This window comes from Pseudophryne corroboree, chromosome 1 (assembly GCF_028390025.1).
Source record: "Pseudophryne corroboree isolate aPseCor3 chromosome 1, aPseCor3.hap2, whole genome shotgun sequence".
In the NCBI taxonomy this organism is placed as follows: domain Eukaryota; kingdom Metazoa; phylum Chordata; class Amphibia; order Anura; family Myobatrachidae; genus Pseudophryne; species Pseudophryne corroboree.
This window is the reverse complement of record NC_086444.1, coordinates 455,166,080-455,191,901: the sequence shown is the minus strand read 5'-3', so window position 1 is coordinate 455,191,901 and position 25,822 is coordinate 455,166,080. Positions and strand designations below refer to the sequence as shown.

The 25,822-nt window shown below is 46.3% G+C and overlaps 1 protein-coding gene and 1 long non-coding RNA gene across 2 annotated transcripts; one reads left to right on the top strand and one right to left on the bottom strand.

Moving 5' to 3' along the window:
• The first annotated feature begins 40 nt into the window (after positions 1-40).
• TM9SF1 (transmembrane 9 superfamily member 1) lies at positions 41-24,110 on the top strand. The gene is made up of 6 exons (XM_063913653.1): positions 41-584; positions 1,186-1,502; positions 21,420-22,020; positions 22,128-22,313; positions 22,475-22,748; positions 23,013-24,110. Exons 2-6 carry the CDS (start codon positions 1,188-1,190, stop codon positions 23,404-23,406), a joined length of 1,770 nt encoding a protein of 589 aa, XP_063769723.1. The 5' UTR covers positions 41-584; positions 1,186-1,187; the 3' UTR covers positions 23,407-24,110.
• On the bottom strand, positions 23,184-25,074 carry LOC134893044 (uncharacterized). The gene is made up of 2 exons (XR_010171633.1): positions 24,627-25,074; positions 23,184-24,073 (listed from the first exon to the last, which is right to left on the bottom strand). It is a non-coding gene; the product is annotated as an uncharacterized LOC134893044 (long non-coding RNA).
• Positions 25,075-25,822: the final 748 nt, after the last annotated feature.

Genomic DNA, 25,822 nt, shown 5'->3' with positions numbered 1-25,822 from the left:
CGAAGGGAAAATAGGCTCAACCGCACCACCAGCGCCGCCTCTCCGCCTCCTCCGAGCCCAATCCCCGGACTGCTGACGTGTTCGGGGTGTTTAGCCTAATGCCTGAAGGACCCCTGCGCACTGCAGCCTCTGTCTGGAGAGCAGCAGCGGGTAGCAGTAATATATAAGGACTGGTACCGCACGGTGCAGACGCAACACAGGCTGAGGTGGTGTAAGGCCAGTGACAGGGATGCGGCGGGGACTGTGTGCATTTGTGGTTACAGGCACTGCTGACGTCACGGGATGGAGGTCCCAAGTAGCTGATGCTGTCAGGATTCAGGAACTATCCCAGAGACGTAGAGCGGGCAGGAGGAGAGGGGCCGGCAGTACCACCACCCTTTGCAGCACGGGAGGGGGGCAGCACAGCGGCGCTGTGTGCCCAGCAACCGGGCTGCGCTACCACAACACTGGGGTCAACAGGGGACGGCAATAAGGAAGTGATCCCGCTGGCCGAGCGGCGCTGACACTCCTGGAGAGCTCCGGCAATAGGGCTGTACCCGCTGTTGCCTCCGCACTGGCGCCCTGTCACACGCGTTGACACCTCAGTAAGTTGCCTGGCAAAAGTAAATTGCAAGCAATGGGCTGCGCCCCGCCTGCTCCTGCTAGCAATGGGCGGCGGTGTCCCTACAGCTTAGCAGTACCAATGTGTCAGTCTCTTCTTTATAAGCCATGATGGATATCTTGCTATATCCACTTTCTACACATGTACGTGTATGCCACTAACAAGTCCCCCAAATTATGGATGTACATTGGCAGGGCTTCCACCATCAAAACTTATGTTAACTAGTCATCTCATCAAAATAATTGGATGGGAAAAAAACATTGTGATGGTATAATATGTGCATAAACCATGTGCATGCACGCGCAATAGCGACCCATGTCTGTCCTAGATGCTAAATAACTGTTCAGCTATACATAAACCTTGAATGGCCATCGCTACGTCACCATTTGATGGCTGTCATCGAATGGTAAAAACATTACCATCGCAAGAAACACATTGATGGTATTAACCCATTGGAATTTGATGTCCATCCCTTCCCCAAATGGGCTGTTTTGATATCTTGGTTTGGTAGTTATCTTTCCACTATTTTGGAAAATATTCACAAAATTGTCTGTAAAATATCACTATTTTCTCTCTCTTCCCAGACATGTGTCTCCTGCACTCTCTCGGCCTCCTTTGTGTGTGGCTTTATGTTCCTTCAACATTAGCTGGGGGCAGTCAGTACAAGCAAGGTGATCCAGTCATGCTCTATGTGAATAAAGTTGGACCGTACCACAACCCACAGGAAACGTATCACTACTATCAGCTGCCAGTATGTGCCCCCACACAAATCCGCCACAAGAGCCTGACCTTGGGAGAGGTTCTGGATGGAGACCGAATGGCAGAGTCCATGTACAAGATCACCTATCGAGATAATGTGGAAAGACACACTCTTTGTGAGCTGAAGCTGTCTGTCCATCAGGTAAAAAAAAATTATTTTCTTCTTCTCTCTTTAGAATGCGAGATATTCTTCTTTTGGAGACCAAAGCGCAAGTTGATGTTTATTTAATTTTAGGAAATTAATTAGTTTTTTTTTTTTTCTGAGCTTTACAAAGGCCTTTTCATATTTCTTTCTATTACCCCTTTACTTCATGCCCTGGCATCTTCACAACATTACTGCTTCTGTGGTATGCACTGGCACAAAAAAATAACAACATTAATTTGCAAGTGCTTACTATATACTACACAACACTGTCGGTGGAATTGAAAAACATTGGTTAAAAGAAAAAATATTAGATCCTCAAGCAATTTTCCAACTTTTACATTTTTCTGTTTACTGGTAAAATTGTTTCTTTTATCGTTGTATCTTTAACATATGTATGTTCAGCAGTTAAATTCGACAGTTGTAATGTTCACATTCTGCATACAGTACCTGTTAGCTTATTTAAGAAAAATAATAATAAAAAAAATAAAATAAAAAATATATAATATTTGGTATTCATTTTTAAAATACATACAAATAATTCCAAGTGTTTTGTTTGATATTTAGTTGTGGTTGTATTTTGTGGGTCTACTACGATATCCTGGCTGTCGGGATCCTGGCATACCGGCGCCGAAATGCCAGCAGCGGGGAAAGTGCAAAAGGGCCCCTTGCGGGCTCGCTGCGCTCGCCTCACTGTGGGCACGGTGGTGCTCCACGCCATTTATTCTCCCTCCAGGGGTGCCTTGGACACCACAAGAGAGAGAGAATAGTTGTCTGTATCCCGGCGCTGGTATGCTGAGCGTCGGGATCCCGACAGCTGGGATATCGGATGCTTCCGTAATTTGTATCTTTCCAGCATTTTGGAAAATATTCACATAACACAACTCTTGAATTTGTGCAAAAACAGAATTGTAACATAGAGGACATGTTGTTTTGTTTGTAAGTAAACATGTATTTTTTTCTAACGTCCTAGTGGATGCTGGGGACTCCCTAAGGACCATGGGGAATAGACGGGCTCCGCAGGAGACATGGGCACTTTAAGAAAGAATTTAGATTCTGGTGTGCTCTGGCTCCTCCCTCTATGTCCCTCCTCCAGACCTCAGTTTGAGACTGTGCCCGGACGAGCTGGGTGCTGTTCAGTGAGCTCTCCTGAGCTTGCTGTGAGAAAGTATTTTGTTAGGTTTTTTATTTTCAGGGAGCTCTGCTGGCAACAGACTCCCTGCATCGTGGGACAGAGGGGAGAGAAGCAGCCCTACTCTCTGAAGCTAGGTCCTGCTTCTTAGGCTACTGGACACCATTAGCTCCAGAGGGATCGTACACAGGATCTCACCCTCGTCGTCCGATCCCAGAGCCGCGCCGCCGTCCCCCTCGCAGAGCCGGAAGACAGAAGCCGGGTGAGTATGAGAAGCAAGAAGACTTCGAAATCGGCGGCAGAAGACTCCGTTCTCCACTGAGGTAACGCACAGCACTGCAGCTGTGCGCCATTGCTCCCACACACCTCACATACTCCGGTCAATGTAAGGGTGCAGGGGGAGGGGGGGGGGGCGCCCTGGGCAGCATATGGAACTCGTTTGGCAAAAGTACACATATATACAGAGACTTGGCTGTCAGCACTGCACTACTGGAGGGTCTACCACGTGTTCTAAATTGGTTAGACATAATACCCATTTGAATTGCCTTCACTCCTGAGTCTCTGAGTGTCAGGTTCAAGCTGCTGACCGATGAGGTTCCTTATGCTTGTGAACCAGTTAGATTCTATACACATATGAATCTTCCCCATATTCGAATATCTGAATGTCAGACTCAAGCTGATGATATATGAGGTATGGTCCTCGCTGTATCAATCAAGTCCCATTGAAATATTGAAACGTTGTTCATACATCTTTGAATGACCTTTTATGTGCTGACAATATGTTCTGAAATGAAGAGATTTTACCCCTGATGAAGTCTTGGAACAAGACGAAACGCGTTGGGTTATTTATCTATCTATTATCTGATGTTACCTCCGAATCTACAATAAGGAGAAGGAGGAAATCGTAGTGATATATCTACGCTTTTTCCTCATCACTACAAACTGATTGTTCAAATTGTGCGACAAATGTAAATGTATCAACTCTGTCTACTTATGAACATTTGTGTCGGGTTTATATGTTGTTTTAATAAATTTTTATGTTAGTATTTGTTATCTGACGTAATTTATCCGGAGAGTACTGTAAGGGTCCGTTTTTAGGTAGGGCGTTGATATAACTCCCTTGGCGCCATCTCCTCTATTTCGTTTCATATATACAGTTGGGCACTGTATATATGTATGAGCCCCCGCCAAGAAAATGTATATTAAAGCGGGACAGAAGCCCGCCGTCGAGGGGGCGGGGCTTCTTCCTCAGCACTCACCTGCGCCATTTTTTCTCCACAGCTCCGCTGAGAGGAAGCTCCCCAGGCTCTCCCCTGCAGATACATGGTAGAAAAGGGTAAAAAGAGAGGGGGGGGGGGGGGCACATAATTAGGCGCAAAAATCTATATAAACAGTAGCTACTGGGTTAACATTAAGTTACTGTTATTCCTGGGTTTATAGCGCTGGGGGGTGTGCTGGCATACTCTCTCTCTGTCTCTCCAAAGGGCCTTGTGGGGGAATTGTCTTCAGATGAGCATTCCCTGAGTGTGTGGTGTGTCGGTACGTGTGTGTCGACATGTCCGAGGTAAAAGGCTCCCCTAAGGAGGAGATGGAGCAAATGTGTGTGTGAGTGGTGTCTCCGTCGACAACGCCGACACCTGTTTGGATATGTGAAATTAAGTGCTAAGGTAAATTTATTGCACAAAAGATTAGAGAACAGATAGGGAATCTACCCATGTCTGTCTCTATGTCGCAGAGACCTTCAGAGTCTCTCAATGCTCACTATCCAAAATAATAGACACTGATATCGACACAGAGTCTGACTCCAGTGTCGACTACGATAATGCAAAGTTGCAGCCAAAATGGCAGGAAAGTATTCAATATATGATTATTGTAATAAAAAATGTTTTGCATATCACTGATGACTCATCTGTCCCTGACACAAGGGTACACCTGTTTAAGGGGAAGAAAGCTGAGGTAAATTTCCCTCCTCTCATGAAGAAAAAGAGCGTGAATCTCCAGACAAGAGACTGCAGTTTCCCACAAAGAATTCTCAGGGAGTATCCTTTCCCTACTAGGGCCAGGATACGATGGGAATCTTCCCCTAGGGTGTCACGTTTGCCCAAAAGGTAGCGCTGACTTAACAGCTATTCTCAGGGATCCTGCAGATAGCATGCAGTAAAAGTACTTTGAAGTCCATTTACACACATTCTGGTACACTACTCAGACCGGCGATTGTGTCGGCATGGGTTTATAGCGCTGTAGCAGCGTGGACAGATACCTTATCAGCAGAGATTGAGACCCTAGTATATATAGATATAGATAGATATATAAAAGATGCTGTCTTAGATATATATATAAAACATGCCCAAAGAGACATTAGTCTACTGGGTTCTAGAGTCAACGCTATGTCGATTTCTGCTTGACGTGTCCTGTGGAACTTGCAATGGAAAGGTAATGCCGACTTAAGAGGCATATGGAAGGTTTACCTTACAAGGTTGAGGATTGTGTGGAGAAGGGATCTCGGACCTGGTCTCCACAGCTATAGCTGGTAATTCTGATCTTTTGCCTTATATTAAAGCACAGCCTAGGAAAGCACGACATTATCAAATGCAGTCCTTTCGATCACAAAGAAACAAGAAAGTCCGAGGTGCGTCCTTTCTTGCCAGAGGCAGGGGCAGAGGAAAGAAGCTGCACAACACAGCTAGTTCCCAGGAACAGAAGTCCTCCCCGGCCTCTACAAAATCCACCGCATGTCGCTGGGGCTCCACAGGCGGAGCTAGGCCCGGTGGGGGCACGTCTTCGAAATTTCAGCCACAAGTGGGTTCACTCCCTGTTGGATCCCTGGGCAATAGATATTGTGTCTCAGGGATACAAGCTGGACTTTGAGGAGATGCCCCCTCACCGACGGCCCTGCCGGCTTCCCCCCACGAGAGGGAAATAGTGTTAACTGCAATTCACAAATTGTATCTTCAACAGGTGGTGGTCCAGGTTCCCCTCCTTCAACAAGGAGGGGGTTATTATTCGACCATGTTGTAGTCCCGAAACCGGACGGTTCAGTCAGACCCATATTGAATTTAAAATCCCTGAACATATACCTGAAAAGGTTCAAGTTCAAGATGGAATCGCTGAGAGCGGTCGTCGCAAGCCTGGAAGGGGGGTATTTTATGGTGTCTCTGGACATAAAGGATGCATACCTTCATGTCCCCATTTATCCACCTCATCAGGCGTACCTCAGATTTGTGGTACAGGATTGTCATTACCAATTTCAGACGTTGCCGTTTGGTCTCTCCACGGCACCGAGAATATTTACCAAGGTAATGGCGGAAATGATGGTACTCCTGCGGAAGCAAGGGGTCGCAATTATCCCATACTTGGACGATCTCCTCATAAAAGCGGGATCAAGAGAGCAGTTGCTGATCAGCGTAGCACTTTCTCTGGAAGTGTAACAGCAACACGGCTGGATTCTAAATATTCCAAAGTCGCAGTTGATTCCTACGGCTCGTCTGCCTTTCCTAGGCATGATTCTAGACACAGATCAGAAAAGGGTTTATCTCCCGATAGAGAGAGCTCAGGAGCTCATGACACTGGTCAGGAACCTATTAAAACCAAAACAGGTGTCAGTGCATCACTGCACTCGAGTCCTGGGAAGGATGGTGGCATCATACGAGGCCATTCCCTTCGGCAGGTTCCATGCGAGGACCTTTCAATGGGACTTACTAGACAAGTGGTCCGGATCACATCTTCAGATGCATCGGTTAATCACCCTATCCCCCAGGGCCAGGGTGTCTCTCCTGTGGTGGCTGCAGAGCAACGCCCTACGTCAAGCGGAGACCCTGCTTCGCGACCAAACGGTTCTGATTCAGTCAGACACCATCACTGCAGTGGCTCATGTAAACCGACAAGGAGCAGGGTAGCGATGGCGGAAGCCACCAGAATTCTTCGCTGGGCGGAATATCACGTAAGCGCACTGTCAGCAGTGTTCATCCCGGAAGTGGACAACTGGGAAGCAGACTTCCTCAGCAGACACGACCTCCACCCGGGAGAGTGGGGACTTCATCAGGAAGTCTTCGCACAGACTGCAAGTCGGTGGGTACTGCCACAGGTGGACATGATGGCATCCCGCCTCAACAAAAAACTACAGAGGTATTGCGCCAGGTCAAGAGACCCTCAGGCGATAGCTGTAGTCGCCCTGGTGACACCGTGGGTGTTCCAGTCGGTCTATGTATTTCCTCCTCTTCCTCTCATACCCAAAGTGCTGAGAATAATAAGAAAAAGAGGAGTGAGAACGATACTCATTGTTCCAGATTGGCCACGAAGGACTTGGTATCCAGATCTGCAAGAAATGCTCACAGAGGACCCGTGGCCTCTTCCTCTAAGACAGGACTTGTTGCTACAGGGGCCCTGTCTGTTCCAAGACTTACCGCGGCTGCGTTTGACGGCATGGCGGTTGAACGCCGGATCCTAGCGGAGAAAGGCATTCCGGAGGAGGTCATTCCTACGCTGATAAAGGCTAGGAAGGACGTGACAGCTCAACATTATCACCGTATATGGCGAAAATATGTTGCTTGGTGTGAGGCCAGGAATGCCCCTACGGAGGAATTCCAGCTGGGCCGTTTCCTTCACTTCCTACAGTCAGGAGTGAATTTGGGCCTAAAATTTGGGTCCATTAAGGTCCAGATTTCGGCCCTTTCCATTTTCTTTCAAAAGGAGTTGACTTCTCTACCTGACGTTCAGACGTTTGTTAAGGGAGTGCTGCATATTCAGCCCCCTTTTGTGCCTCCAGTGGCACCTTGGGATCTTAACGTGGTGTTGAGTTTCCTGAAATCCCACTGGTTTGAACCACTCAAAACGGTGGAGTGGAAATATCTCACGTGGAAGGTGGTCATGCTATTAGCCTTGGCTTCGGCTAGGCGTGTGTCAGAGTTGGCGGCTTTGTCACATAAAAGCCCCTATCTGGTTTTCCATGCGGATAGAGCAGAATTGCGGACCCGTCCACAATTTCTGGCGAAAGTGCTTACATCCTTTCATATAAACCAACCTATTGTGGTGCCTGTGGCTACTACGGACTGGGAGGATTCCGAGTTGCTTGATGTAGTCAGGGCTTTGAAGGTTTATGTAGCCAGAACGGCTAGGGTCAGGAAAACAGAGTCTTTGTTTATCCTGTATGCTTCCAACAAGCTTGGTGCTCCTGCTTCAAAGCAGACTATTGCTCGCTGGATCTGTAACACGATTCAGCAAGCTCATTCGGAGGCTGGATTGCCGCTGCCAAAATCAGTTAAGGCCCATTCCACTAGGAAGGTGGGCTCTTCTTGGGCGGCTGCCCGAGGGGTCTCGGCATTACAACTTTGCCGAGCGGCTACTTGGTCAGGTTCAAACATTTTTGCAGAGTTATACAAGTTTGATACCCTGGCCGAGGAGGACCTTGTGTTTGCTCAATCAGTGCTGCAGAGTCATCCGCACTCTCCCGCCCGTTTGGGAGCTTTGGTATAATCCCCATGGTCCTTACGGAGTCCCCAGCATCCACTAAGACGTTAGAGAAAATAACCGGTAAATCTATTTCTCTAACGTCCTAGTGGATGCTGGGACTCCGTCAGGACCATGGGGAATAGCGGGCTCCGCAGGAGACAGGGCACATCTAAAAAAGCTTTTAGGTCACATGGTGCGTACTGGCTCCTCCCCCTATGACCCTCCTCCAAGCCTCAGTTAGGTTTTTGTGCCCGTCCGAGAGGGTGCAATCTAGGTGGCTCTCCTAAAGAGCTGTTTAGAAAAGTTTTTTTTTAGGTTTCAATCTCAGTGATTCCTGCTGGCAACAGGATCACTGCATCGAGGGACTTAGGGGAGAGATTTCCAACTCACCTGCGTGCAGGATGGATTGGAGTCTTAGGCTACTGGACACTTAGCTCCAGAGGGAGTCGGAACACAGGTCAGCCTGGGGTTCGTCCCGGAGCCGCGCCGCCGATCCCCCTTACAGACGCTGAAGAGACGGCAGAACGGAGGTCCCGAAAGCAGGCGGCAGAAGACTCCTCAGTCTTCTTGAAGGTAGCGCACAGCACGGCAGCTGTGCGCCATTGTTGTCACACGGCTCACTGACTCAGTCACGGAGGGTGCAGGGCGCTGCTGGGGGCGCCCTGGGCAGCAATATAATTACCTTTACTGGCAAAATAAATACATCACATATGGCCATTAAGGCTATATGTATGTATTTTAACCCAGGCCAGTTTCTTAAAAACCGGGGAAAAGCCCGCCGAAAAAGGGGCGGAGCTTATTCTCCTCAGCACTCAGCGCCATTTTCCTGCTCAGCTCCGCTGGTGAGGAAGGCTCCCAGGTCTCTCCCCTGCACTGCACTACAGAAACAGGGTAACAAAGAGAAGGGGGGCATAAATTGGCGATATTTATATATTAAGAGCGCATATATAGTAAACAACACCTTCTAGGGTTGTTTATATACATTTATAGCGCTTTTGGTGTGTGCTGGCAAACTCTCCCTCTGTCTCCCCAAAGGGCTAGGGGGTCCTGTCTTCGATTAGAGCATTCCCTGTGTGGCTGCTGTGTGTCGGTACGTGTGTGTCGACATGTATGAGGACGATGTTGGTGTGGAGGCAGAGCAATTGCCGATGATGGTAATGTCACCCCCTAGGGAGTCGACACCGGAATGGATGGCTTTAGTTATGGAATTACGTGATAATGTCAGCACATTACAAAAGTCAGTTGACGAAATAAGACGCCCGGCAAACCAGTTAGTACCGGTTCAGGCGTCTCAGACACCGTCAGGGGCTGTAAAACGTCCTTTACCTCAGTCAGTCGACACGGGTACCGACACAGATGAATCTAGTGTCGACGGTGAAGAAACAAACGTATTTTCCAATAGGGCCACACGTTATATGATCACGGCAATGAAGGAGGCTTTGCAGATCTCTGATACTGCTGGTACCTCAAAAAGGGGTATTATGTGGGGGGTGAAAAAACTACCTGTATTTTTTCCAGAATCAGAGGAATTGAATGACGTGTGTGATGAAGCGTGGGTTAACCCCGATAGAAAACTGCTAATTTCCAAGAAGTTATTGGCATTATACCCTTTCCCACCAGAGGTTAGGGCGCGCTGGGAAACACCCCCTAGGGTGGATAAGGCGCTCACACGTTTATCAAAGCAAGTGGCGTTGCCGTCTCCTGATACGGCCGCCCTCAAGGATCCAGCAGATAGGAGGCTGGAAACTACACTGAAGAGTATATACACACATACTGGTGTTATACTGCGACCGGCAATAGCCTCAGCCTGGATGTGCAGTGCTGGGGTAGTGTGGTTGGATTCTCTGACTGAAAATATTGATACCCTGGATAGGGACAGTATTTTATTGACTCTAGAGAAATTAAAGGATGCTTTCCTTTATATGCGAGATGCTCAGAGGGATGTTTGTACTCTAGCATCAAGAGTAAGCGCGATGTCCATATCTGCCAGAAGAAGTTTATGGACGCGACAGTGGTCAGGTGATGCGGATTCCAAGAGGCATATGGAAGTATTGCCATATAAAGGAGAGGAATTGTTTGGGGTCGGTCTTTCGGACCTGGTGGCCACGGCAACTGCCGGCAAATCCACTTTTTTACCTCAGACCCCCTCCCAACAGAAAAAGACACCGTCTTTTCAGCCGCAGTCCTTTCGCTCCTATAAAAAGCGACCAAAAGGACAGTCTTATCTGCCGCGAGGCAGAGGAAAGGGTAAGAAAGGGCAGCAAGCAGCCCCTGCCCAGGAACAGAAGCCCGCCCCGGCTTCTACAAAGCCATCAGCATGACGCTGGGGCTTTACAAGCGGACTCAGGAACGGTGGGGGGTCGACTCAAGATTTTCAGCAATCAATGGGTTCACTCACAAGTGGACCCGTGGGTCCTGCAGATAGTATCTCAGGGTTACATGCTGGAGTTCGAAAGGTCTCCCCCTCGCCGGTTCCTAAAGTCTGCTTTACCAACGTCTCCCTCAGAAAGGACGTCGGTTTTGGAAGCCATTCACAAGCTGTATTCTCAGCAGGTGATAGTCAAGGTACCCCTCCTACAACAGGGAAAGGGGTATTATTCCACACTATTTGTGGTACCGAAACCGGACGGTTCGGTAAGGCCTATTCTAAATCTGAAATCCTTGAACCTGTACATAAAGAAATTCAAGTTCAAGATGGAGTCACTCAGAGCAGTGATAGCGAATCTGGAAGAAGGAGACTTCATGGTGTCCTTGGACATAAAAGATGCTTATCTACATGTCCCGATTTACCCCTCACACCAAGGGTATCTCAGGTTCGTGATACAAGACTGTCATTATCAGTTTCAAACGCTGCCGTTTGGGTTGTCCACGGCCCCTCGGGTCTTTACCAAGGTAATGACCGAAATGATGGTTCTTCTACGAAGAAAAGGCGTATTAATTATCCCTTACTTGGACGATCTCCTGATAAGGGCAAAGTCCAGAGAACAGCTGGAAGTCGGTGTAGCGCTAACACAAGTAGTGCTTCAGCAACACGGGTGGATTCTAAATCTTCCAAAATCTCAATTGACCCCGACAACACATCTGCTGTTCCTGGGCATGATTCTGGACACGGTTCAGAAAAAGGTATTTCTCCCGGAAGAGAAAGCAAGGGAGTTATCCGAACTTGTCAAGAACCTCCTAAAACCAGGAACTGTGTCAGTACATCAATGCACAAGAGTCCTGGGAAAGATGGTGGCTTCGTACGAAGCGATTCCATTCGGCAGATTCCATGCACGAACATTTCAGTGGGATCTGCTGGACAAATGGTCCGGATCGCATCTGCACATGCATCAGCGGATAACACTGTCACCGAGAACAAGGTTGTCTCTCCTGTGGTGGTTGCAGACTGCCCATCTGTTAGTGGGCCGCAGATTCGGCATACAGGACTGGGTCCTGGTGACTACGGATGCCAGCCTACGAGGTTGGGGAGCAGTCACAAAGGGAAGAAACTTCCAGGGCGTGTGGTCAAACCTGGAGACGTCTCTTCACATAAATATACTGGAGCTAAGAGCGATCTACAATGCTCTAAGCCTGGCAAAATCGCTGCTTCAGGGTCAGCCGGTGTTGATCCAGTCCGACAACATCACGGCAGTCGCCCACGTAAACCGACAAGGCGGCACGAGAAGCAGGAGTGCAATGGCAGAAGCTGCAAGGATTCTGCGCTGGGCGGAGAATCATGTCGTAGCACTGTCAGCAGTGTTCATCCCGGGAGTGGACAACTGGGAAGCAGATTTCCTCAGCAGACACGACCTTCACCCGGGAGAGTGGGGACTTCATCCAGAAGTTTTCCACATGATTGTGAACCGTTGGGAAAAACCAAAGGTGGACATGATGGCGTCTCGCCTCAACAAAAAATTGGACAGGTATTGCGCCAGGTCAAGAGACCCTCAGGCAATAGCTGTGGACGCTCTGGTAACACCGTGGGTGTACCAGTCAGTGTATGTGTTCCCTCCTCTGCCTCTCATACCAAAGGTACTGAGAATTATACGGAAAAGAGGAGTAAGAACAATACTGGTAGCTCCGGACTGGCCAAGAAGGACTTGGTATCCGGAACTTCAAGAGATGCTCACGGAGGATCCGTGGCCTCTACCTCTAAGAAGGGATCTGCTTCAGCAGGGACCTTGTATGTTCCAAGTCTTACCGCGGCTGCGTTTGACGGCATGGCGGTTGAACGCCGGATTCTAAAAGAGAAGGGCATTCCTGAGGAAGTTATTCCTACTTTAATTAAAGCCAGGAAAGAAGTGACCGCACAACATTATCACCGCATTTGGAGAAAATATGTTGCGTGGTGTGAGGCCAAGAAGGCTCCAACGGAAGAATTTCAATTGGGTCGATTCTTACATTTCCTGCAAGCAGGATTGTCTATGGGCCTCAAATTGGGGTCCATTAAAGTTCAAATTTCGGCCTTATCAATTTTCTTCCAGAAGGAATTGGCGTCAGTGCCTGAAGTACAAACTTTTGTCAAAGGTGTACTACATATACAACCCCCAATAGTGCCTCCAGTGGCACCGTGGGATTTGAACGTGGTTCTAAATTTTCTCAAATCTCATTGGTTTGAGCCTTTAAAATCGGTAGATTTAAAATACCTTACATGGAAGGTAACCATGCTGTTGGCCCTGGCTTCAGCCAGGAGAGTTTCGGAGTTGGCAGCTTTGTCATACAAAAGCCCATATCTGATATTCCATTCGGACAGGGCAGAATTGAGGACACGTCCTCAATTTCTCCCTAAGGTGGTTTCGGCATTTCACTTGAACCAGCCTATTGTGGTGCCTGCGGCTACTAGCGACTTGGAGGACTCCAAGTTACTGGACGTTGTCAGAGCATTAAAAATATATATTTCAAGGACAGCTGGAGTCAGAAAATCTGACTCGTTGTTTACATTGTATGCACCCAACAAGTTGGGTGCTCCTGCGTCTAAACAGACGATTGCACGTTGGATATGTAGTACAATCCAACTTGCACATTCTGTGGCAGGCCTGCCACAGCCTAAATCTGTAAAGGCCCATTCCACAAGGAAAGTGGGCTCATCCTGGGCGGCTGCCCGAGGAGTCTCGGCATTACAACTTTGCCGAGCAGCTACGTGGTCAGGGGAGAACACGTTTGTAAAATTTTACAAATTTGATACTCTGGCTAAAGAGGACCTGGAGTTCTCTCATTCGGTGCTGCAGAGTCATCCGCACTCTCCCGCCCGTTTGGGAGCTTTGGTATAATCCCCATGGTCCTGACGGAGTCCCAGCATCCACTAGGACGTTAGAGAAAATAAGAATTTACTTACCGATAATTCTATTTCTCATAGTCCGTAGTAGATGCTGGGCGCCCATCCCAAGTGCGGATTGTCTGCAATGCTTGTACATAGTTATTGTTACAAAATTCGGGTTATTACTGTTGTTGTGAGCCATCTGTTCAGAGGCTACTTCGTTTGTGTTATCATACTGTTAACTGGGTTCAGATCACAAGTTGTACGGTGTGATTGGTGTGGCTGGTATGAGTCTTACCCGGGATTCAAGATCCTTCCTTATTGTGTACGCTCGTCCGGGCACAGTACCTAACTGAGGCTTGGAGGAGGGTCATAGGGGGAGGAGCCAGTACGCACCATGTGACCTAAAAGCTTTTTTAGATGTGCCCTGTCTCCTGCGGAGCCCGCTATTCCCCATGGTCCTGACGGAGTCCCAGCATCCACTACGGACTATGAGAAATAGAATTATCGGTAAGTAAATTCTTATTTTCTCGTAGTCCCAAGTGCGGACTTCTTCTGCAATGCTTGTATATAGTTATTGCTTAAATAAGGGTTATGTTATGGTTGCATCAGGGTTGACCTGTTGCTCTGTTGTTGTTCATACTGTTGACTGGGTATGTTTATCTCAAGTTATACGGTGTGATTGGTGTGGCTGGTATGAATCTTGCCCTGGATTACCAAAATCCTTTCCTTGTACTGTCCGCTCTTCCGGGCACAGTTTCTCTAACTGAGGTCTGGAGGAGGGACATAGAGGGAGGAGCCAGAGCACACCAGAATCTAAATTCTTTCTTAAAGTGCCCATGTCTCCTGCGGAGCCCGTCTATTCCCCATAGTCCTTACGAGGTCCCCAGCATCCACTACGGACTACGAGAAATAGCTTTACCGGTAAGTAAAATCTTATATTTTTTTTGTCCATTCATATGCATTGGTTATAGGTGTGTGGTTTTTTTTTTTTTTTTCTCTTTCATGCACTAGGGGACACTGGAGCATCCATTTACATTAGGGGTGTGAAGCTTGCAACCGGAGGTGTGGCACAATCTAAAATTAGCATTGTGTGCACAGCCGGCTCCTCCCCCTTCACATCCCTCATCCCTCAGTTTGGAAAATTGTGCCAGGAGGAAGAAGCACAAGATGGGAGCTCCTGCTCCATGAAGACAATTTAATTATTTTATTTATTTATATTTTTAATTTGTATTGTTTTATACTGGCCCAATCCCTCCTTTCCTAAGGAAAGCTGCCCAATCCCACCTAAATGGAAGGAGGGTGCAGGATTTAGCACAGGAAAAAAGACTATGCCCAATCCCACCTAAATGGAAGGAGGGTGCAGGCTTAACTAACAGAATAAAGGACTCCGTCCACCTAGTAAATGGAGGACAAGTGTCTGCAGTGTGGAGAGACAAGGATCCCAGCTAAAGTGATCCAGATCTCTCAACGGGAGGAGGACTCAGAGGTTGTCGTGAGTACTGTTAGTAACAGAAGCCCTAGTTTCTTAGCCCCGCACCATGCTGCTGCCATCTATTTATTACAATAATAGCAGCGCGGCGTCCCCCACTCTCCCTCCCTCCACAGCTTTATCCAGTACCTCCAGCCAGCTCTCCCTGCATCCCCTCTTCAGTGAGCGCTGCGTAATTTTTTTTACACACTGATCTCCCCTGTTAACAGCGGTGGGGAGATCAGTGTAGCCGCAGCAGGGGTAGCAGGAGTGAGCGGACGTAAGAACGAGGCACATGCGATCATCCCCCTCCCGCAGCCGCCTCACGGAGACACTGTCACAGTCTTCCAGCCTCCCGGCCAGCTGCAGCCGTCCCTTCCCGCTCCTACGCTGCACACGCGGCGAGGTAACTCCGCGGTGCAGCATATGGAGGAGATCAGGAGAGACGGTGTTGTGTGAGCGGCGGGGTGGAGGGTGACTCATGCAGCAGAGGCGTCTCGCTGTGGGACGCGCTGCGAGGACAGGCGGCCATGGCAGACTAGGGGCTCCATCGTTTCCTAACGTGGAGCAGGTAAACCAACTAGCGCTGGGACATTAGGGGCTCTGGCGGCCACAGGGTACCTTTGTAAATGTAATTGATGTGTCACACAATTTTCAAATGCGGCCATTTTTCGGGACTAAGAGGCACCAAACGTCACTGTTGGCAAGAACACGCCCCTCTTCGTGGGGACATGAGGTCCAGCCAGTCAGAATAGGGGGTGGGGTCATATATTAAAATATGAGTGCTCCCTCTACTTATGAGAAATTTGGCTTGTTAAAAGTACAGAGGATTTGGCTCCCTCTTCTGGTGAATAGTGGTCGCTGCTGCAAAGGATCCTCCTGTATATTAATCATAGATCTTTATGCTTTGTATTTTCAAGGACTTCTATTTAAAAGATCCTGTGAAAATAAAGGGATGCAACTGAACATCAACCCCACTCATAAAAGCTGATTCACAGTTGGAGGTGCAAGGGTTGTAAGACGGCTGTTATATTGAAGATAATAATAATAATTTAATTCTGAAGATACAGCCGGCCAGGTAAAGGCTATCGTTTGCATCATCCCTACGGTCTTTCTCTACCTAATTAAAAGGGTGAAAGTACCGCTGAATATTCTAAATATGTGTGTGTCTGCTGTTTCAGTCAAAAGCACCAGCCAAGCACGCTAAACCAGATTGCGGTTGCAGAAAGCGTGAAGGAAGGGAACACGCTCAACTTTGCAAATAGAATAAAACTAAGATTGGTGGAGGAATTTCTCATCAGGTTAATGCCACCCACACATACAGAAACGAATGTGCGCAAGGCAGTTAAGAGACCTCTTCCTATTATACCGGAAGAGGAAGAGGGTCTTCTCGTTGATACAGAGGAAGGTGAGTTCATTGAATCTAACCTAAGCGCCGATTTTCCAGAAAAGGACACGGCAATCTCAGGTCTTGAGTCTTTCTTTGAAGCGGTAATGGAAGAAGAATTCGAATTGTTCGAATCCCAAAAGCCGCGTTCAGTAGTGTTTGCCATTCCTAAATCCCTCCAATTTCAAATGGAAGAGGCTTGGGAATCCCCTGACAAACATTTTCAATTTCCAAAAAAAAAAAAAGGGGGGGGGCTCAAGTAACTTATCCCCTGCCTATGGGTGTAATGGTTAAGTGGGAGAACCCACCAGTAGTGGATGCTTCCCTAGGAAGGTTGTCGAAGAAGACAATCTTACCAATACTTAATGTGACGATTTTGCAAGGCAAAGTTTTGGTAGCAGCAGGTGCAACACAGAAACCTGCGATCATCTGACCTTGGGTCTACAGGGCCGAGCATGGTCTGGACGTATTGTACAGGCTATTGAGGAAAAATAGCTTAGGAAAGATTACCCAACGGGCGGAACACAGTCATGAATCTGTTTCATGCTTGTGTCAAGCCTCAAAGGGTATTAGCAGGATAGCATCGCGCATCTCCGCATCGGCCATATCGGTAAGACGGATTTTATTGCTCAGAGAATGGCAGGGAGACTCTGACACCATGAAGGAGGTAGAATCCACCCCCTTTGGGGGTGAAATGCTTTTCGGTCTACAGTTGGACAAGTGGATTTAGCAGGCTACTGCAGGGAAGTCCACCTTTATGCCTACGCCTTATACAAGAACCACTCCACAGGTTCGGAGAGGTTATTTGGGACCAGTTTTTCATTCATTTAGATCACGGTCCTTTTTGAGCCCGGGGAAGAGGTTTCGGTACACAAGTACGTGGGGGCAGAGGAGAGGCCGCTCACAGGCAGCAACCAGAAAGCAGGATAAACCTGCTGACAAAACCGTGGCATGACAGCCTAACAGCTCACCTGGGGTCCCCGTTGGGGGGCTCACGTCTGGAAGGTTTTAGGGGTATCTGGGCCAAAACCTCACCAGACCTTTACATAAACAACATAATCTCCCAACAAACTGGATTTTCACAAAGACCTCACAGTCAGTTTGTTTCAAACGGGATTGCCTCACTGCCCTCAGAAAGCATACAGGATGCATGTCTGCATATCCAAATCTGGGCTCCTCACCAGGCTGAGTAGGGTTCGCACTGGTGACGGATTGCTGCCAATTCTGGGCCTTGCCATTAGGTCTATCATCACAAATCTTTACTAAGACCCTGGCAATCATGGTTGCAGGATGGAGTTTGTTGAGTGTCACGATTGTACCTTCTCTAGACGATCTCCGGATCAAGGCATGGGAACAGTTGATCAGGGATGTTCAGACATCTCATCTATTTCTCATGCAACATGGGTGGATTGTAAATTTCCAGAAACCCATCCTCATGCCAACTCAACAGATTCAATCCTCCGTCTCCTCTTGGACACGGTACACTTGGGAGTGTTCCTACCAGAGTGCAAGGTCCCGGTCCTGCAGAGCTTAGTGGCTCAGGAACTGCGGACACACACACTGTTTCGCTACACCTCTGTGTGCATCTTCTCGGGACAATGGTGGCATCGTTCGAGGCTCTCCAATACGGCAGACTTCATTTTCAACAATTCCAGATAAACCTCATTGCTTAGGGAGCAAGTTCGCACTGGTTTCTATATCGAAGAATCTGGTTTCCACCGCGCATACGAACCTCCTTAATTTGGTGGTTGTTACATAGGAATCTCGCAGCTGGCAAGAGATTCGGCATTTGGGATTAGAGAATCCTGACAACAGACCACAGTTTCAGAGGTTTGGGTGTCGTCTTAGAGAAACATCAGTTTCAGGGCAGATGGACGTTACTGGAGAGCAGCCTGCCCATAAACATTCTCGAACTGAGAGCGGTGTACTTAGCTGAAGACCTAGTCATGGGTCAACACGTCAGGATACGGTCAGACAATGTCATGACGACGGCTTGCTTAAACCGTCAAGGAGGAACAATGAGCAGGAAGGTGCCAAGGCCTGACACAAGGTTCTTGTTGTTGGCAGAAAGGCGACGCATCATCCTCTCGGCAGTGTTCATTCCAGGGGATGAATACTGGGAAAGCAGATTCTCATGTCGCCAAGACATGCATCCGGGAGAGTGGTGCCTACACGGATGTTCGACATTGTGGTATGGAGATGGGGTCTACCTCAAGTGGACCTAATGACGTCTTGACAAAACCATCAGCTGCCCAGATATGTGTCCAGGGCAAGGAATCCAGCAGCAGAAGGAGTGGACGCATTAACGCTTCCTTGGTGTTGCAGGAGGGTTTACATTTTTTCCTCCTTTCCCACTCATACCCAGGTTTCCGAAAGGGTTGAAATGAGAACGAATGTGGGCGATCCTGATCGCACCAGACTGGTCCCGCAGTTGTACTCAGAACTGCAAGGATTAGTAGGGGAAGATCCTTGGCGGTGGCCTCGGAGGGAGGACCTGTTATCTCAGGGACCGTTTCAACACCCAGTCCTGCACAGGTCGCGTTTAACGGCGTGGCTCTTGAAACCCGGATCTTAAGAGACAGAGAGATACCAAGAACGGCCATTTCTACGATGTTTGTCGCTAGGTAGCTGGTCACAATCATGTACTACTACATAGATTGGAAGAGATATATGGCCTGGTGTCAAGTACGTGGGTGGAATTCGACGAACTTCCACTTATCCAGACTTCTATTTTCCTTCAGGCCGGTCTAGAGGTAGAACTGATACTGGGCGTTCTGAAGGTTCAACTTTCGGCTCTCTCCATCCTATTTCTACGGCGGTTGGCATCCTTGCCAGAGGTCAAACCTTTTTTACTGGGGGTTCTGAGCATACGTTCCCCTTTTCGTCCTCCCACTGCGCCGGGGGACTTAATTATGGAATGGGAATTTTTGAGAACTACAACTTTTGAGCCGTTTGCAAGAACGACCTGAAATATCTCTCTTGGGAGATCACATTATTGCTTGCCTTGGTTTCGGCCAGGCGGGTTTATGAGTTGGGAGCCTTATAGGGTAGACGTCCCTTTTTCATGTTTCATGCGGATAAGACTGAATTCCGTACAGGAACAGATTTCCTTCCTAAGTTTGTTTCGGGGGTTCACGTAAACCAGCCATGCATGGTCCCCTCTTCCTAGTGTCTTGCAGATGGGGACGTGTCTTTGCATGTTGTCCGAGCTTTTAGGGGTATACGTGTAGGTTACATCGACTTTTCCGAAGGTCGGACCATTTGTTTTGTTTTTAGATGGGCCAAGGAAGTTTTGGCCTGCACCTATGCAGTCTTTGTCTAGACGAATTTGACTTGCCGTTCGGCAAGCTTATATTTCCTGTAACACAGGTTTCGGTTCAGGCGGGTGCTCCTACCACCCGATCAGGGGGGGCCTCATGGGCGGATGCCAGAGGTGCTTCCACTACTCAACTTTGCAGAGTGGCAACGTGGTCTTTAGCCCACACGTTCACGAATTATTACAGGTTTGATAACTTTGCGTCTGGAGACTCTAAGTTCGGATGTTTAGTTTTGCAGGCCACCGACAGCACTCCCTCCCTTGGGGATAACTTTGGGACGTCCCCTAATGTAAATGGATGCTCCAGTGTCCCCTAGTGGATGAAAGAGAAAAGAGGATTTTGGTACTTACCGATAAATCCATTTCTCTGAATCCTCTAGGGGACACTGGACGCCCGCCTCGGTGCTGTCAGCCTGCTGTGTTAGAAGTTCTTGTTTAAACAGTTCGTACAAACAGCGTTCGTTTTTCGGTTAACCGTTTCTTGGATACTGTTTGACATGTTGTTCGGTTCCTCGCCAGGTGCTATAGTATCATGTCCTATTCTCTCAGTCAAATTTTCCAAACTGAGGGAGGAGGGATGTGAAGGGGGAGGAGCCGGCTGTGCAGACAATGCTAATTTTTAGATTGTGCCACACCTCCGGTTGCAAGCTTCACACCCCTACTGTATAGGACTCCAGTGTCCCCTAGAGGATTCAGAGAAATGGATTTATCGGTAAGTACCAAAATCCTCTTTTTTGTTTGTTTTTTGTTTGTTTTTTAATTGTATCTATACATCACTTGAAGTCACTATACAGTAAATCATTCAATGTCATGTTATGTGAATATTTTCCAAAATGGTACAAAGATCAAAACAACACTACCATGAGCATCAATTACGCAGCTGGAATAATTCTGAAGTTTTAAAGTTTTATTTATTTTTTATTTTAACTTAATGGGCCCTACACACTGGTCGATACCAGTGAAAGATATGAACGATCTCGCTCATTAATGAACGAGGTAACGTCCATATCTTTCAGTGTGTAGGCACTAGCGATAAACGATGCGCGGCCCAGCGCTTGTTCATCGCTGTTGGCGGCTCGTTTAAACATGCATGCCGATATGGACAATCTCGTCCATATTAGCATGCAGTGCTATGGAAACGGGTGACTGGGTGAGTGAAGAAACTTCACTCCCCTCCCCGCCGCCGGGTCGCCCGTCTGCTGTATTGGCCGTCGGGCTGCTCAGCAGCGGGTTGCTAGGTGTGTAGGGCCCTTAAGAGTCATTGCTATGTCCTGTGCTCTAAAATAGTTTGGATAAACCAACTGCAAATACTGAATTTAGTACTGTCCCATCTCCAAAAAAAAGGTTCAAAGAGACCAAAGTAAGACTTGGCTTGAATAACTCTCCCAGGCATCCATGCATGATAGAAATTACAATTAGGACCCTATTCCTTAATTTTAATATGCAAATCTAGGCATGAATATTGTCAGGACTGATCTTTTTTTGAAAGGGTTCAATATTTCAACACATTTTAAAATATGAATTTGGGGCATTACCTGTTGAGTCATTCAGAAATACTAGACTCTTGCCTTCCATGCATACAGTAGCTCCTGAGTATACAAATGTGTCCTTTCTGATCTTACCTATTTTCGTCACTGTGTGCATACGCATCTCGGGAGCAACTATACGTACTGTGTCGCAGCTAGCTGCAGAGTGCGTACTCGCCATGCATTCCTACAGAAGCGCGGCAACCCTATTTGCGGCAGACGTGCCACAAATAGCTGCTGACGGCTGTAGGATGAGAATGGACATATCTGTAGTTAGACAATATAGCGAGTTTGCAGTGTGTTAGTGTGCTAATAAAATCACTGTGCTTGCATTTAAGAACATTTCTATTTGTCTAAAGGTTTATTCATACACAACTTTTTTTTCTTTTTTTTTCTTTAAGGTAGAGGAGTTGCGCGAAGCCATTGAGGAACTCTACTATTTTGAGTTTGTGCTTGATGATATACCAATTCGTGGATTTGTGGGCTACATGGAGGAGAGTGGATTCCTACCACATACTCATAAAATTGGCTTGTGGTCTCATCTGGACTTCAACATTGAGTATAATGAGGACCGTATTATATTTGCCAATGTTAGCGTCCGAGATGTGAAACCGTTTAGTTTGGATGACGTTGCAGAGCCTCTCAGCTTGACACACACGTACAGTGTGCGTTGGTTTCCAACCACTGTGACCTATGAGCGGCGTGGTGACCGTCTCAGAGACTCCAGCTTCTTTCCGAAAAGTTTGGAGATTCATTGGCTCTCCATTATTAATTCTATGGTGCTTGTTTTCTTGCTTCTGGGATTTGTGGTCATCATACTCATGCGTGTTCTTAAGAGTGACATGGCACGTTACAATTTAGACGAGGAAGGAACAGATGACATGGAACAGGGAGATAATGGATGGAAGATTATTCACACGGATGTTTTCCGCTTTCCCCCATATCGAAGTTTACTATGTGCAATTCTCGGTGTAGGTTCCCAATTTCTTGCACTGGGGACAGGTAACAATCAAACTCTGCATATGCTTTTTCACTTAAATGTGCATTTTCAGTTTCTGTTTTATGTTCTGAACTATTAATGTGTTTTTCCCCTTATTCTCTCTCCATAGGTATTATAGTCATGGTTCTTCTGGGCCTGTTCAATGTGCACAGACATGGTGCTATCAATTCAGCAGCTATCCTCCTGTATGCACTCACTTGTTGTGTTTCTGGCTATGTGTCTAGTAATTTTTATCGGCAGATGGGTGGAGATCGTTGGGTGTGGAACATTGTACTGACTACTAGCCTATTCTCAGGTAGTGGACTCCCTGCAATACCTTATTTTAAATTAATTACTTTTCACTCATTTTATTCCTCTAATTGTGTGCAATCCACATCTTTTCTAAATACTCAGTCCCACTTGTAAATTGTAATGCAAGGTAAAATCTTAATCTGTTTTCTAATGTCTTGTACTCAGCACCATTTTTCCTAACCTGGAGTGTGGTAAATTCAGTTCATTGGGCCAATGGATCAACCCAAGCTCTTCCAGCAACCACAATCCTCCTCCTCCTGACTGTCTGGCTGTTGGTTGGATTTCCACTGACTGTAATTGGGGGTATTTTCGGTAAAAATAGATCAGGATACTTTGAGGCTCCATGTAGGACTAAGAACATTGCCCGAGAGATTCCTCGTCAGCCCTGGTATAAGTCTGCTCCCGTCCACATGGCAATTGGTGGATTCCTTCCGTTCAGGTATTTGTGCTTTTTGTCTCTTTTTCTTTATTGTATCCCTGACAGATTGCTGTGATTTTATCTGATGCTCTGTGATGTTACTACCTGCATGTTGCACTTTTTTTTTTTTTGTCAATTGTTTTATTTTTTTCATTTTAGCTCTATCCCTTTTGGTTTGTATTCTATCTCCTTGTACTTAATACTTTACCATCTGTCCACACTGCACCTTCTATTGTCTTGTGCTTTTCACTAATTGATTTTTTTTTATTTTTTTTCTCTTTACAGTGCAATTTCTGTGGAGCTGTATTACATTTTTGCTACTGTCTGGGGAAGAGAGCAGTACACACTGTATGGGATTCTGTTCATTGTATTTGCCATCCTGCTGAGTGTTGGTGCCTGCATATCCGTGGCATTGACCTACTTCCAGCTATCGGGTGAAGATTATCGCTGGTGGTGGCGTTCAGTTTTGAGCACAGGATCTACTGGAGCTTTTATATTTTTTTACTCTGTCTTCTACTACTGGCGTCGTTCAAACATGTCTGGGGCCGTTCAAACTGTAGAGTTCTTTGGGTACTCTTTTCTTACTGCATATGTCTTCTTCCTCATGCTTGGAACAGTCAGCTTCATAGCATCACTTCGATTCATTCGCTATATATATGTCAACTTCAAGATGGACTGAGATAATGAAGAGACTGTTGTGCTTTGAAAAGCTGCATAAAATTTAATGAACTGGGAAAGGAAAAATCAAAAGATCACACAGCTGGACTTCATGTAACCGGAGGGTGGCAAATTCAGGTAGAAAAATAACCAAAATGTGGAGTTGGGATTAAGATCCACATGAAAGGGAATTTTGGACAAGGAAAATAACCTTTTGCATCATGTAGTGCGAGATTTGGTTGGCAAGGAAAACTGGAAATTGCAAAGTACTTTACATGATTTAATATGCATCAGTTTCACTTTGCTGTCAGTGTCTCCACTTATGTCTGTCTCTCAAATTACTGGGTTTATCTATTTGTAAAGATTTCTCCCCTTACTTTCCACTCATTATTCGAGCTGTGTTTGCAGCTGCAGATCTTGTTCTCTGTCCAGCAATCTCATTCTTGGACATATAGGAATGCCAGATTGCCTTTTATAAGAAACAAATCATCTTCTCCTCTGTTTTCTGCTGTCTGGCAGAGTCTGCACTCACTCTCGTCTGTACAGTGTGTTAGGGTGGTCTACTGTTATCTTCAACCTATCATGATTGTAAGATGGTCTTCTGGGATCTCTCTGGACTTCTCTCTGTCAGACAGACTCCTGCACTCTACTGGACTTCAGTACAAATATATTTATATCTTTTTGGTTTCCTTTTTACAAAATAAAAAAAAAACAGTTACCAAAACATTTGTATGGTTTAACTGAATATTTTCAAGGTGTGTGTGTGCGTGTGTGTGTGTGTGTGTGTGTGTGTGTGTTACTGCACATTTAGCCAGTAGGTTAGAGGAACTGCTTATCTTGTAAGCAGAAGAGTCTACATTCCTTTCTATTACTAGAAAACAAACGTATGCTGGAAGGAAGAACTTGGTTCAATGCTTTGTTATATTGCTAAGGAAAACTGGTTTATACACAAAGCACAGTATATGAAGAGTAAATAAATGATAAACACAGCAAATATACAGGTGAAACAACAAGTCTCTTCACAGATAAGTAGAAGACCATTTAGCCTTTGTATTATACACTTAAACATTTAAGTTGTGGGTGTGTAATGTACACACACTCTATGGCTTGTACATTACTCTTCTGAATAAGGGTGCTCAACTAATGTAGTCAGTTATTGAAAAGAGTGATACAATTGACAATGTGAAAATGTGGTTTTAAATATCTCTTCCTTTTGCAATGAAAAATCCACTACAAACATACCTTATAGTTTCTTGTGTTTCGGGGGGAGAAGCTCTGTTTGTGAAAGTACAAATATGCAAAAGAGTATGTATGTAATGAAGTGCTTTCATTGAGTGTACATATACAAAAGAGTAAGCTCCAGTGGTTATACAGTAAAAAATAAAAACCATCATTTAAAGCATGGAGCCCTGGTAAGCATACCAATGTAGGTAAAACTCTTGACTGTCAGTCCTGGTCATGTCTGATATGTACGTGCTGTAGAGGAACGATCATTACCCCCTGTGCGAGAGTAACTTTTGCTTGGGAGAGCAAAAATCCTATTTGCAATACACTGAGCCACTTGTCTACTGTTAAAGCAATGTGTCTAAATGCACAGGTTTAGGTAGTGTGTGGGAATATTAGCGTTGTCGGAGGTTTGGTCACCAGTGCTTCTTAGCTAGATAGCTGTATGCTGCATATTGGGGGTAATTCTGAGTTGATCGCAGCAGGACATTTTTTAGCAGTTGGGCAAAACCATGTGCACTGCAGGGGGGGCAGATATAACATGTGCAAAGAGAGTTAGATTTGGGTGTGGTGAGTTCAATCTGCAATCTAAATTGCAGTGTAAAAATAAAGCAGCCAGTATTTACCCTGCACAGAAACAAAATAACCCACCCAAATCTAACTCTGCAAATGTTACATCTGCCCCCCTGCAGTGCACATGGTTTTGCCCAACTGCTAACATTTCCTGCTGCGATCAACTTGGAATTACCCCCATTATCCTTGAACAAGCATCATCATGGTGCTGATCTATATACACTGACTTTGCCTATGTGTTCCCTTTTCAACTCTAAAGCCCAAACACTGTACAGTTATGGATGCCAGCTTTCACTAAATTGACTCTGAAACGTCGTCATACTTTTCTACTTATGTCAATAGGAGAAGAAATGGTCATTTGCAACATTTTAAATTGTTAGTAAGTATTATTTTTTGAGATGATTATCCATTTGCGATTAGGGGTCCTCACACTTCCGTTGTATAGCATGTATTCCTACATCATTGCTTCCAACAGAGTTTTATTATGGGTAACGAGTGCAGTATAATGTGGGTGTCAGTAACAGAAATTGTGCTTAGCAGTCAGAATAAAAACAGATGTAAAGTCTCCACTATTGTATAATGTGGATCATTAAAGCATATATTAATAAACGCTATGTTTTCATTAGATAATTACAATAAGA

Excerpts from the sequence above, each read along its gene's own strand:
- TM9SF1 (XM_063913653.1), top strand. The coding sequence starts at position 1,188 with ATGTGTCTCCTGCACTCTCTCGGCCTCCTTTGTGTGTGGCTTTATGTT. Across the intron at positions 1,503-21,419 it reads TGAAGCTGTCTGTCCATCAG|GTAGAGGAGTTGCGCGAAGC; the intron begins GTAAAAAAAAAT and ends TTTTTCTTTAAG. Across the intron at positions 22,314-22,474 it reads GACTACTAGCCTATTCTCAG|CACCATTTTTCCTAACCTGG; the intron begins GTAGTGGACTCC and ends TCTTGTACTCAG.